General features: G+C 43.3%; 1 protein-coding gene across 1 annotated transcript in view; it reads left to right on the forward strand.

Moving 5' to 3' along the window:
• The window catches only part of LOC139749033 (sodium-dependent multivitamin transporter-like), a 39,404-nt gene extending 34,247 nt beyond the window's left edge, over positions 1 to 5,157 (forward strand). Inside the window, exons 9-13 of the mRNA XM_071662425.1 lie at positions 894 to 1,012; positions 2,691 to 2,845; positions 3,553 to 3,710; positions 3,895 to 4,007; positions 4,571 to 5,157. Of these exons, the coding sequence (XP_071518526.1) occupies positions 894 to 1,012; positions 2,691 to 2,845; positions 3,553 to 3,710; positions 3,895 to 4,007; positions 4,571 to 4,704 (679 nt within the window). The 3' untranslated portion in view covers positions 4,705 to 5,157. The remainder of the gene's footprint in view (positions 1 to 893; positions 1,013 to 2,690; positions 2,846 to 3,552; positions 3,711 to 3,894; positions 4,008 to 4,570) is intronic.
• Positions 5,158 to 13,893: the final 8,736 nt, after the last annotated feature.

Here is a 13,893-nt window from a genome sequence, read left to right on the forward strand (position 1 = left end):
TCAGCTTGAGAAATAGCGTAGCAATGCCTGTTATTCCAGTCTCTGGTTTCAGGTCCCTCATTTCACCTTTGACTTCTTATTTCACGAAGCAAAATTGTCCACTCATTTTCCATTGTTATCAACTCTAGCAAACCTCGAGGGGGAACCACTTAAATCTTTTGCAAGTTAATTGCGTTTTCCTTGACCCATGAAAAAAAAGAAAGGTGGTTCCTCCTCAAGGACTGTGCTGTAAGTTGAGCATTCACTTGTATAAGTCAACAGTAGATTGAAAGAAAAAATAGAACAGTTACTGCTTTCATCTAATCTTTTATTCACGCAAGACATTCTAGCATCTCGTATAATCTATGTACGTGAGTTGATGTAGAAGCACACACCTACCAATGTTACATACATCTTGACATTTACACTATATGGATATATTTTTGTAACACATTTATGCCTGACACTAAGGGCTCTCCTCAGATCATAACAGTTATACCACAGTTACATCATCATAGAAAATGTCTAATCTATGTAACAAGTAAATCTTGTTCATGAATCCATGAGGCTAAAACGTATAAACAGACTTTTTTTTTTTGTTCTGTAAGAGTGCATATTCTCAGTAGCAACATCCCTGACGACATCAGACACACAGAACAAGACATCACTCAAATCTTTCTACCAACATCAGTTCTTCGGTGTAACATCCCTGGTTTCCCTCTGCACAAATACTTTCCATTCATCTTGTCTCACCCTGGTTGTTACCTCACCCCAGACAACATAGAACTCCTCCTCCACCCCAGCAGAAGTTCCCATATCCCCCGTCTCTCCTGCGTGTCACTCAGTAACCTTCCATTACAGTAACTCCATGGGAATTTATTCCATGCAATGACCTCTGGACCTCTTGTCCGCAGCACCATCTCCTCCGGGGTGAACTCCCAGGCGGCGGTGACCTGGGAGGACGTGTTCTCCAAAATCCCCAGCTGTGCCAGACTAGAGAAGACAACCCAAGCCTGGCTCACTAAGGCCCTCGGTAAGTCGACACCGGATATATTACGCAGCCCTTGTGTGACGCTGTGCTACCTTGCCAGGTGTCTGGCTTGGTGTACGCTCATGACACGTGCGTGCTAAGCCTGTGTGTTCGCTGCCCCATGGCTGTGTTTGTATGACAGGCGCACCCTATGCATGTCTTCATAGTCTTATTCATAATGTTCCACATGACAACAGCTCTGTATAACAGTGTTTATGTCATACACGCATCTCCCGCCCGTATTCACACCACTGTACCCGGTGTGTGTGACGTGTGTGCACAATGCCTGTGTGTGTTTACGACTTTGTATCCTGTGTTCGCACGCGTATATCCTTGGGCCTTATGGTTTCATGAGCAGCAACAGGCAAGGAAGACAGAAATGACTGCTCGGATCATGGTGGTATAAGACTGTTGAGTACATCTGGCAAGGGATACGTCGTTCTATTTGGTCCATGTGGTCTCTGTACCACCACCTGTTGCATATGGTTCAGCTGCCACGATTTCCGAGCCAGCTCATGCATGAGGACGACCATCATGGGATGGTAATTCTGCGTTCAGCAACGCTGGGCTATACGCTGTGGATCTCGTGCGCTGCAGCTAAATATTCGGTTTCCGGACACGTCGTGGGAATCCAGCTTCGTCCTTCTGTGTGAGGGAAGTATGGACTCTCATGCGTTCACATTCCTGAATGACGGAAACCATTAGTGGATGGTATAAAGGATTACGTAGAGATGTAAATGGCAAGAGACGAGGAGGTCCTCTTCGAATCTGTTTGTCATAGCAGAAAAGATCAGAGGACAGCATAGCGTGGAGAGAATGAAAACTCAAGTAGATAATTTATATAATGTCTATTATGTTTTCCTGGCTATGTTAGCGTAAGCAGTGACACATGCAGTGACTGCCTCCTTCCCTTGGCCATTATACTATGGTGGTACCATAGGTCTGCTTCTTGATATATATATATATATATATATATATATATATATATATATATATATATATATATATATATATATATATATATATATATATATATATATATATATATATATATATATATATATATATATATATGAGGACATAACAATCAATTTTCTTTATTTGTTCCGTGATTTTGTATAAAATATCGAGTCAGTAATTGGTGCTCTTGAAGCTCTTGAATATCTGGTATGTCTTCCCAATAAGCTGAGTTTAGCTGACAAGAGCAACTGCATCATACTGTATGATCTCTGCAGGAGAGAATAACTTCAACTTTATTTGCGTCATACTGTACGATCTCTGCAGGAAAGAATAACTTCAACTTTATTTGCGTCATACTGTACGATCTCTGCAGGAAAGAATAACTTCAACTTTATTTGCGTCATACTGTATGATCTCTGCAGGAAAGAATAACTTCAACTTTATTTGCGTCATACTGTACGATCTCTGCAGGAGAGAATAACTTCAACTTTATTTGCGTCATACCGTACGATCTCTGCAGGAGAGAATAACTTCAACTTTATTTGCGTCATACTGTACGATCTCTGCAGGAGAGAATAACTTCAACTTTATTTGCGTCATACTGTACGATCTCTGCAGGAGAGAATAACTTCAACTTTATTGATTTAATGACTTAAATGCTGTACTTAAAATCTCCTTTGATTATGATTTTTTTCTCCTCCTCCTCCTCCTCCTACGGTAGCTCTGGGTTACGGGATCCTAGCGCTGGGTTTAGCGTTCCTAGCGGGGAATCTAGGAGGCGTCCTTCAGGCAGCCATCGCCGTCACCTCGTCCGTGGCTGGCCCACTTCTGGCCGTCTTCATCATGGCATTGTTCATGCCCTTCACTAACTCGAAGGTAAGACACCTGACCCCCTCACAAGTGCACTTCTTCATGGCATTGTTCATGCCCTTCACTAACTCGAAGGTAAGACACCTGACCCCTCACAAGTGCACCTCTTCATGGGACTCTCTAAGACGAGACATTTGGCCTTTTATAATGTCCCTTTTTCACGCTCTTCTCTAAAGCTATAAAAGAGATTTGATCCTTATAATGACCTTCATTACACCCTTCTCTAATGATGTGGCAAGATCTAAATCTATCATGATCTTTCTAATGCTCTTTCTTGATTCTAAGCTTTATGATATGACGTGTAATGACCCACTTCATACCCGGCTCATACCTTAAGGAAACACATCTGACTCTTCTCATGTCCTAGAATTTCAAAGCAGCACACAACCATCCTATATTTATCAGCAACTTATAGCCTGACTCTCTTAGTGTGTCCTTCTCCACCACATGGTATACGGACGATGGAATTGGATTCGGGACATGAACTGTGTCTTCATATATAAATATGTCGAATTCTCCTATCAAATATTACTTGTCCCATCCTTGAATTCTCCTGTCACTCTTTATCAGCTCTAGATTTACACTACAGATAAGATTTCAACAAGAGCAAGAGAATCGAACTGCATTTATGATAATATTTCAGTGCATCACCTTTTCATAAATAACAGGAGACGAAATCTATGTTTTTCCTTCATCACTGGCCATGTTCGCAGGGTGCTTGTGTGTGTCTCATAGTGGGGACGAGTATGGCACTGGGTTTCAGCTTCGGCTCCACAGCTCTGGGGCTCAGACCGGAGTTACTGCCCACCAGTACTGACTCATGCCCGGCCAACCTCACTCTACCTGCACCTCCAGACACTTCACCCGTCAGGTGAGATCATGAAATACGAGAGATATAACCCGAGGTGTCTGTGGGACTGCTTGACCGATCACTGGATATGTGCTAAGTCTGCGTCCGCCAAGAACCGAGAATTTACGTATAGATATATGTCTGAGTTCATATCTTTCGGTCTATGTTTTAACTCCCAGTAACACACGTCCACTTCCCCTTACAGAGTGTCGGACTTGAATTACCCGGAGAAGATCCTAGGCCTCTCCTACACCCAGCTGGGGCCCCTGGGCTTCCTAGTGGGCTTGGTGACGGGCGTCCTGGTCAGTCTCATCACAGGTTAGTATGGGCACCGTCTCCTAGGCGGCATCCAGGTTAGCCTCGCCTCAAGCAAGAGCAGGCGACGTCCACTTGGGTGCGTTCCAGCACAATAGGGGTGCGTTCCAGCACAATAGGGGTACGTTCCAGCACAATAGGGGTGCGTTCCAGCAGAATAGGGATGCGTTCCAGCAATATAGGGATGTTGAAATGTCATATATAGGAATATAAACAGCAGCAGACACTTGGGGTCCTTATGATGATTTAAAACGCATTTTCAGTGACTCTAAATTCCTTAACTGTGTGTGAGTGTGTGTGTATATATATATATATATATATATATATATATATATATATATATATATATATATATATATATATATATATATATATATATATATCCTTGGCTGCTGCTGTAGGTAAGTTAATTGCTGACCAAGAGGTCCTCTGTCTTGTGTTTGTTGCGTGTACACTCTCTCTCTCTCTCTCTCTCTCTCTCTCTCTCTCTCTCTCTCTCTCTCTCTCTCTCTCTCTCTCTCTCTCTCCAGCAGACATTCTCACCCCCATTTCCCGTGTGTCGGTAGGTGGGTCTGGAGGCCGTCGACTGGACAAGTCTCTGGTCCACCCGTGGGTCAGGTGGTCCCTGCCGGATCCCACGGACCTCGAGCTTCGCGCCAAAGCCCACTCCTACGACAATAAGATATCGACCAAGTTCTAGAACTCAGATGAAAGTTCTAGAGCTCAGATGAAAGTTCTAGAGCTCAGATGAAAGTTCTGGAGCTCAGATGAAAGTTCTAGAGCTCAGATGAAATTTCTGGAGCTCAGATGAAAGTTCTAGAGCTCAGGTGAAAGTTCTGGAGCTCAGATGAAATTTCTGGAGCTCAGATGAAGCCTCTGCTTTACAACAGTATTACGTTGCTGCTGATGTGCAAACGAGTTCGTGGTAAGATATTTTTGTACTGACACAGACGTTTTCCAAAACTTGTACTCCATGAAGTTAGATCCCATATGTTTAGTTCCCATTGAAATAGAATAAAAAGAGAAAGTTTACTGTATACTTCAATATAGCCAGTATGTCAATGTGAGAGACTGGATGTGTTGTTCAAGGATCCTGGACTCCCACAGTTTGTTATCTTGCGTTGAATAAATCAAATGACCATTACATACAGAGGGTTGTCGTTTTCTTTCACTGAACCCCATTGAGAACACCTTCATGTAATGGTAGGGAGGTGAGGCCTGTGTGTACATCATTACATGAGGCATTTTGATGAGGGTGAGTGTAGGTGTACGTGTGAAGCATTATGAGGGTGAATGTGGATGTACATGTGAGATATGATGATGATGAGGGGTGAGGCTCAATGTTTAGCATCATGCGAAGCATTATGATGAGGGTGAGTGTCGGTGGCCATGTGAGGCATTATGATGAATGCGAAGGCTAGGTTTACATGATGCATGAGCATGATGATTGGGACTGTACAGGAGGAGGTTCGTGTGCAGCATATGATTCAAGTCATTATCGTAAAAAAAAGAGGAGTAATCTAGCGATCCATTGTTGTTTTGCCTTGCATGACAATGCGTTACGGTGGAGCAATGACAGGTTGGTGTCTCGTCTGATTATGTATACAGCAGAGGAGTGTGCTGTAGGTGCCTACACCCCCCCAAGCTCTAGCAGATGGCATGCTAGGGCTCCCACTCAGCCGACGGTGACGCACGGGCAAACTCGTCTCTCTCACGCGCTGTGGCAACACTTGATCATCATCATCATCATCACAATCAATTGACCCTGAGCGACGAATCCCCTGCCATATTTCCCCCTCCATATCTTCCATATTTCCGACACAGTTTTCCCATTCAACAGCAGCATATCTTCCCGAAAGTCTTCCACCCTCAGCAGCCAGCAGTTTTTTCACTCTACCTACAAAAATGGGCGGATTATTGGCCTCAAGACAAGAGTGGTCGAGGGATGTGGAAAAGAGATGGCAATAGAGTTCGGAGGGAGAATATACACATATGCCTCATTTCCCACTATGATAACCTCTGTTACGTGCCTTGGTGAGACACACTATCGCAGTAATCATTCCGAAGAACATGAAACAAAAAAACTCGTTGGTCCGGTCAGAAGTATAGCCGTTTCAAAGGTGGTGTTCGAAAGGTGAGGCTTAGGATCAGATGAGGTGAGTCAACAGACATTTACAAGAGCATAGTCAGATGATTGAAACCCAAAAGAAATGGAGTTGTGTAGCCTAGTCGTAGCATGAGAGGTCAGAGGTACTCACTGTTTAGCGATGTGGCTGAAATTTTTTGCGCCAGAATGAAAAACGAAAAGATCTGTACAACTTTCCTGTCTCACTCTGCGTGTGTGTGGGAAGGACTTCAGTCACTCTCTGTAGGGCAAGTTGAAGTGCCCTAAGTCGAAGACTTCAGTTTAACAAGAGGATGTCACAGGCTCTTAATGGGAATATATATCGTCAAAAAATGTTAGGACTATTTCCTGAAGTTAGTATGCAAATGAAAGCTGCAAAAATAATTATAAGTGGGTGACAAAAATATTTGAGCACTATGCTATCAAAGGTTAGAGATGCAAGATCCTGTGGTGTGTGACAGCAGTGTCGGAACTGGATAGAGTGGCAACACATCCTTTGAGCATAAAAGTTAAGGATGAACAGAATCGCTTGAAACACTAGACCAATGCTTCCTCGAAAGAAGTAAGATATTAAGAGAGCTAAATACAGTAGAATTCAACACAAGAAAGATGAGTCAAAAGACTATAATGAACCTCGGTGAGATCCATGGAAAAACAAACTTAAAGATGGAACTTAAGATATTATTCAACTGAAGTTTGTGAGTAACTCTTAACCTAAGGTTTCTAAATAAACCACAGTCTGAGGTGAATGTAACCCTAATTCGACGTCTGTGAGGAACTTCGTCATTCTCTGTATGAGGCACAGTATATGATGACTAGAATGTTAACCTAAGACGTCTAAGTAGGTCATATTTTATGGAGACGAACTAACCTAAACCTAAAATCAGTGGCCACCCTTAACTTGAGATCTGAGTGACGACATCTTAACCTCAGAACTAAAAGTAGGTTAAATCATAGTGAGCTTAAACTTAAATTGAGGTTTCTAGTTAAACTACATTATCTGATGACCTTTTTAAACTAAGCTGTGGAAGACTATCTTGATATGGTTTGCTTGCACCTTTCTAGGCTAGGTATCCACTCCCTCCAAAGCACTTGGATTATTCTCATTTTCTATATATATCTTACTTTTTTGTGTTTCTTTCAAGGCTTGACTTCGATAAGTTCTGCTTATGACGAAACCACTTTGTCATTAATAAGATACAGGAAGTGACTGCGATTAAAACCTTAACTCTGTGTATAAATGATGCAAATAGCGACTTTAATTAACCCTGAAATCTGTAGATAATCTTAACTTGATATCTCTGGATAAAAGGTAAATACGACGAATATAGTATTAAGCCGAGGCCAGTGAATAACCTTAGCCTGAGGTTCTATAGTGAACAAAGATATATATAAACTTTTAAATGGCATCCGTGTGTAACCTTCACGACAGAGCTGTGGTGCAGACAGAACCTAAAATGCTGCCAGTACCTTCAACCTTTAGCCTATGATTATTCTGAGTTTTAAAGTTTGTTTGTAAACTTAAAGTGAGTTTGTTTGTAAACTTAAAGTGCGCTATGGGAAGTAGACTAAATCTATAGTCTGTGGAGGATAAACAAGCTGATTTCTCCCTTACAAGGGCGAGTTAACATCTATCTAGGTCATTGGATACATTTTTTTTTTTTCCTCAACCTGAGGCCTGCAAGTACACAAGACTCCATGAGCGAAGGTTCACAGCTTGAGTGGTTCCTGGTTCCACGTCGTGGTAGATCCGGGAAGGTCAATAACACAACTTTCAGTTGGGTACAAACACATTAGCTTAGCCTCGTGGAGTCGACAAATGTTTTAAGGGAATTCTTGACGCGTTCTAAAGGTCATTACTAAGAAAAGCATCGGGGTTTATTTTGCTTATGAGTTTCGAAGTGCATTGTGCTTCGATTCCATATTTGGATTCCCAAGAGACAGGAGTAAACAGGTCTTTGTACAGATCTCATCTTGTGAGGACTTTCCGTTCATCATTACCAGTCTAAGCTTAGTTCCCCTATGTCATCCATCTCCTATAGCAAGTGAATGAATGATTCTGGATCGTGGAAAGGAGATATTTTCTATACTTACCACTGGAAGATCCCAGAGGATGTGCTGTTATCCATGAGCACACATGTATAGCTACTTCATCGTAGGTACATATATGTACAGTACGAGGAGGGAGTCTTACTCTAGTGTGGTGCTTAACCATATGTCTCTTTCTATTGCCAGGCAACTAGTTAAACTTCTATATACGTGTGTGACTTTAGGTCAGGACATGTGACGGTGGTCGGAATGTGTGGAGGTAGGCAATGTCCTTGTTGTTTGTATGATGGGAGATTTACTAGGCCTATGCCTGCACCGTTCACCATCAGAATGACGACCCAGAACCATATAAGCGTAGTCAGGGAAGTAAAGGTAACCAAAGAAGGGTAACTGTTCTATTCCTTCCAACCATCATCCTGTTGCTCTAAAGTATTCGCAAAGCATTTGAATTCCTCCTCAGCTCCCATTGCCGGTATTAAGCAGTCTCCTTCCTGACCATCAAGATGGTTTTTGTATGGCAAGATCCACCAATGATGTCCAGTTCTTTTTCTTACTATTGTCTGGTCATCTTTTAAGAGAGTAGTGTGTGTGGCATCGTGAGCTGATCTCTAAGCTTCCTTCTTTTGGTCTTCCTCCTTCCCTCACGCTAATCTGTTTCCATAATTGTCGAAAGATCACTCGCTGCCGTATTTCTTATTAACAGCGGTGTCCCTCAAGCTTCGGTCCTGTCCCCAACGATCTTCCTCCTTTTTATCAATGATTGCCTTTCTTCAAACAAAATACGCACACGCTCACGACTCAATACTGCATTCCTCCTCTTCTTTCAAACCCGCTACGTCTCTTTTTTAATGTACGTCTCGTCTCGTCACAACAACTTGTACAAACTCAGGTTTGGCTAAGATTTCTGCCCCCGAGAGACAGCTGTTTCTGTGGCTCCCACAATCAGCTACACCACCTTTTACTCAGCGTCACACGATTACAGTGTAGCAGTTGGCAACTCAGGGTCAGGGGGTTGTGACATCTGTTTCTTTCCCTACACCAATTCATCTTCCAAAATTCTTAGATCATTCTCCCTCATCGCTTCATTTCTATTTCCATAATTCTCTTTGATTCTCCATCTCTGTATCCCTTCGTATTGTTCACTTAGAAGCCTTACCTTCTTCGGTGAGGAATTCTGTCCGTAACCGGATCTTCTGGTGTAGTAGGAAAAAAGTGGGTGAAGGTTATGTTGGTTGCATAGAAGACTTCCACTCTCTCTTTTGTGTATTCGATCCCTCTGTAAACAGGCTTGTCGCCTGTTTTGTTTATACAGATATCGTCCGTTCCTGCATCATATAAGTACTCGTATCCTAGATCAAAAAACGGTTTAAAAGTCACTATTATCTTCAGCGTTGACTGTACTGGGATAAAGGCAATACTTCATCCGGGTTATGCAAGTCAGTTGATTTCAAAAACCAGATATGGAACCGCGGAATTATGGTCCCAGTCTATCATCACTGTTCGTATCATTAATCACAGTCAGTGTGGTTCAGTTTGACCCACATAATGGCGAACATTCACCCCTCCCTGGTCACTGTCAGTGTGGTTTGAGTTTGACCCATATACTGGCTGACACAGACCAACCCTTTGGTCACTGTCAGTGTGGTGGATTGTGACCCACATATTGGCCAGCAGTCATCACTTCCTAGCAACTGTATCTTAACATAATAGACTTTATGGTAGAATCCATTTCATGGGTAGGTTCAATCCGTGATAAAAGTCGCTTCACGGTACTGTCTGCCTTAGTATCAACAACCATTATGGTGATAATCAAAACATAAATCATGGAAGTAATTCTTGTTCACTGAGAGATGCAGCCAGTCTTTTACATTCATTCGGTAGCTACATTCACTCCAGGTCAGCATTCCATTGTACCATGCACTCTCCACACATTCTAATGTATCATGCACTCTCCACACATTCTAATGTATAGAAGGTTGTTTAAGAGACTTCTTGTGTAGCTATCCCAGAGTTATGCGGGAGGAGGGGTGGGTCATGGTACTAGGATGATGTGGTACTTAGTACAATCAACCATTGACGTCTAGGTTGTAATGCTGAGACCTGGTGCCTACTTCAGTCAGCCAGCAGGTGACTCGGTCCTCGGATTGAGATACCCGCCCTTAGGAACCCCGTCGATGTCAGAGCTGAGGACTCTCTCATCCCCTGCCATAGAGCTACTCTAAGCAGCCACCTGCATCACTGCCCCAGCCCCCCACACTAGAAAACCTCATCTTCAACGCGGAAATATCCGGACGAATTACCCAAGTATCAAAGAAAGTGAGAGACAAAAGGATAAGCAAGAGGAGAGAGAGAGAGAGAGAGAGAGAGAGAGAGAGAGAGAGAGAGAGAGAGAGAGAGAGAGAGAGAGAGAGAGACAACAACGACCACCACAGTCCTATCCTTGACGGAACGTTCGTGGCCACTCGCTGTACCCGTCAACATGATCGCCGATTCCTTTTTTTGTTTTTCTTCTGCATGAATTCTACTTTACACGCAGAGTGTGCAAGGCGACAAGCTGCTTTTAGAATAGCTAAAATAGCCATTGTCTCATGCTTTGCTCTCAGACTACGTTCGGGGGGGGGGAATATGCTCTTTTTGATATTTTCAAAATCCTGAGTGGCGGGACAATGGGAAGATGCATGCAAGTGCATTGATGAGTGAGGCAAGTATACGTATACCTGGGTCCGGAGGTGAGTTCTCCCGTCATGAATTCTTGCACTGGGATTTCTGCCTGACTCCTTCACAAGCCAAGATAGTTAGTTAGTGACAAACCCAGTCGCACTGACGACTTCTCTGTTGGATTAAGGTAATGACGATGGAATCCAGATTAGGTTAGGTGAGGTCCGAAATAAATGAAGTTAGGTTAGGTTTACGGTGGGTTAGGTTAGGTCCGAAATAAATGAAGTTAGGTTAGCTTTACGGTGGGTTAGGTTTGGTTAGGCCCGAAATAAATGAAGTTTGGTTAGGTTTACGGTGGGTCAGGTTAGATTAGGTCCGAAATAAATGAAGTTAGGTTAGGTTTACGGTGGGTTAGGTTTGGTTAGGCCCGAAATAAATGAAGTTAGGTTAGGTTTACGGTGGGTTAGGTTAGGTCCGAAATGACGAAATGAATGAAGTTAGGTTAGGTTTACGGTGGGTTAGAATGGTTAGGCCCGAAATAAATGAAGTTAGGTTAGGTTTACGGTGGGTTAGGTTAGGTTAGGTTGCGTTAGATCAGTTGGGTTTTAGATTAGGCTAAATTAGACCGAGTCAAGTTAGGTTGAATTTTAGTTGGACGTGCGTTAGGTTTTGTTGGGTTGGGTTAACATGCGTGGTGTGCTGGGGTCCAGCCAAGTACATGAAAGTCTGTGGTTTAGCGGCCTTCAGCTTACAAGGAAATCTAAGCTTAGGATCTGCTAGTCTGTGCCATGCAATATGGGGATGGTATTAATCCGAATGGCTTCAGTGCGGGTACATGGATGTGCGGGTTTTCAATTGAGCCCACAAATGTATCTTTGGGCCATGGTCTAGCAAAGTCCGTAGAGGTGTGGAGTTAGGGTACCGTAGTGGTGTGGAGTTAGGGTACCGTAGTGGTGTGGAGTTAGGGTACCGTAGTGGTGTAGAGTTAGGGTACCGTAGTGGTGTGGAGTTAGGGTACCGTAGTGGTGTGGAGTTAAGGTACCGTAGTGGTGTAGAGTTAGGGTACCGTAGTGATGTAGAGTTAGGGTACCGTAGTGGTGTGGAGTTAGGGTACCGTAGTGGTGTGGAGTTAGGGTGCCGTAGTGGTGTACAGTTAGGGTACGGTAGGGGCCTTTTCATTTGCGTATCCAAAAAGATATCAGAAACGAAAAAGGAAAGGTGAAAGAATGTGAAGGCAAGAGGGTAAAGGGAAGAGAAATCATGTCTGCAACCTGTAGAGATATGATACGTAAAAGACTCGTGAGGTAACTGAGTTCTAATGGGACGAAGGAAGACCACTAACCCAGACACAGAGGGTAGGATTCGGGAGGGAAGGCTCTCCCTGGGCAGCTGCCGTGTCTTCAGCCCACTACCTACAACGCTGCCCCCAAGAACGGTCGAGGGAAATGGGTAAGGTCCTACAAAAGAGCAAGAGAGGGGCTGATACTTTCAGGATATTCTTTTTATGTTCTAGACTCCAGTGACGGGAAAAAGTCCACATCAAGGCAGGGTTTTAATTGAAATATAGCGAGAATATTTAGACAGGGAAAAAGAAGGAACACAGAGGAAAGTATTTACGAATTTTGGAGAAACTAAAAAAAAAGAATGGAACCTGTCTTTTGAAATGTGACATATCAGAGTTATAGGGAAGTACATGAGAGAGATCTCAAAGCTTCGACGTGAAGGGAAAGAGACAGTTATCAAAACGGCCCACCCTGAAGTTGCCAACGGCCACACACTAATCATGCGACGTAGCAACTTGCCGAGTCTGCCTAGTGGCGGGGGCACACAGGCAGCCAGCTCTCGGGTGCAAACACCGAAGTAATACCTATAGAAGAGGGAAAGTGAACCCTCTACATTATGATTTATGTAATGACGTCCGCTTAGCCTAGCATTCATCATTTACCCTAACGGAGAAAGAACAACTTTTTGTGTGATTCTTTTTTTAGTTTATTCTCTATAGAAAAGATGTGTTAATCAATGATACATATGCAACATTACTCAATGTATCAGGACAAATTTTCTAAATTGATAAACTTGTTCTTTTGAAGAAAACTAAATTTTCTAAACCGATGAACTGATTCTTATGAACACTTAATGTATTTTAATCTCGCCACTTACCCTCAGGCATAAGAGATCCATTCAAATGTATAACAAGGAATAGAGACTTTAGTGTACGTATACGTTGATACAAACATTTCACTACGAAATCACTCGCACCGCATGACGTAATACGGTAATAAAGCAGAGGCTTCATCTGAGTTCTAGAACTTTCATCTGAGCTCTAGAACTTTCATCTGAGTCCCAGAACTTTCATCTGAGCTCTAGAACTTTCATCTGAGTTCTAGAACTTTCATCTGAGCTCTAGAACTTTCATCTGAGTTCTAGAACTTTCATCTGAGCTCCAGAACTTTCATCTGAGCTCTAGAACTTTCATCTGAGTTCTAGAACTTGGTCGATATCTTATTGTCGTAGGAGTGGGCTTTGGCGCGAAGCTCGAGGTCCGTGGGATCCGGCAGGGACCACCTGACCCACGGGTGGACCAGAGACTTGTCCAGTCGACGGCCTCCAGACCCACCTACCGACACACGGGAAATGGGGGTGAGAATGTCTGCTGGAGAGAGAGAGAGAGAGAGAGAGAGAGAGAGAGAGAGAGAGAGAGAGAGAGAGAGAGTGAGAGAGAGAGAGAGTGTACCTGTAATAGATATACAACACAGAACCGTCTTTGGCCAGTAATAAAGTGATCTGTGGCAGGAGCTGAGGATGTTGTATTCTCTCGCGTCTTTTTTTTTCTTTTTGTTATTGATTTAACCCCCCCTCCCCCCCAACCCCACCCAGCTGGACACGATCGTATGCATCGTCAGGCATCTACGACAGCAGCAAAAACACCATACACCCGCGCTGAATACTTCTCTTCGTAAGGGTGGGTGAAGTGGGTCATCTCTTGACATTATCATCTCTCCTGAAAGGTTCCCTGTTTACTGTGATTCGATCGCTTTATCCCTAGAATGTTATCTA

The sequence above is a fragment of the Panulirus ornatus genome, chromosome 6 (genome assembly GCF_036320965.1).
Source record: "Panulirus ornatus isolate Po-2019 chromosome 6, ASM3632096v1, whole genome shotgun sequence".
NCBI classification, from domain to species: domain Eukaryota; kingdom Metazoa; phylum Arthropoda; class Malacostraca; order Decapoda; family Palinuridae; genus Panulirus; species Panulirus ornatus.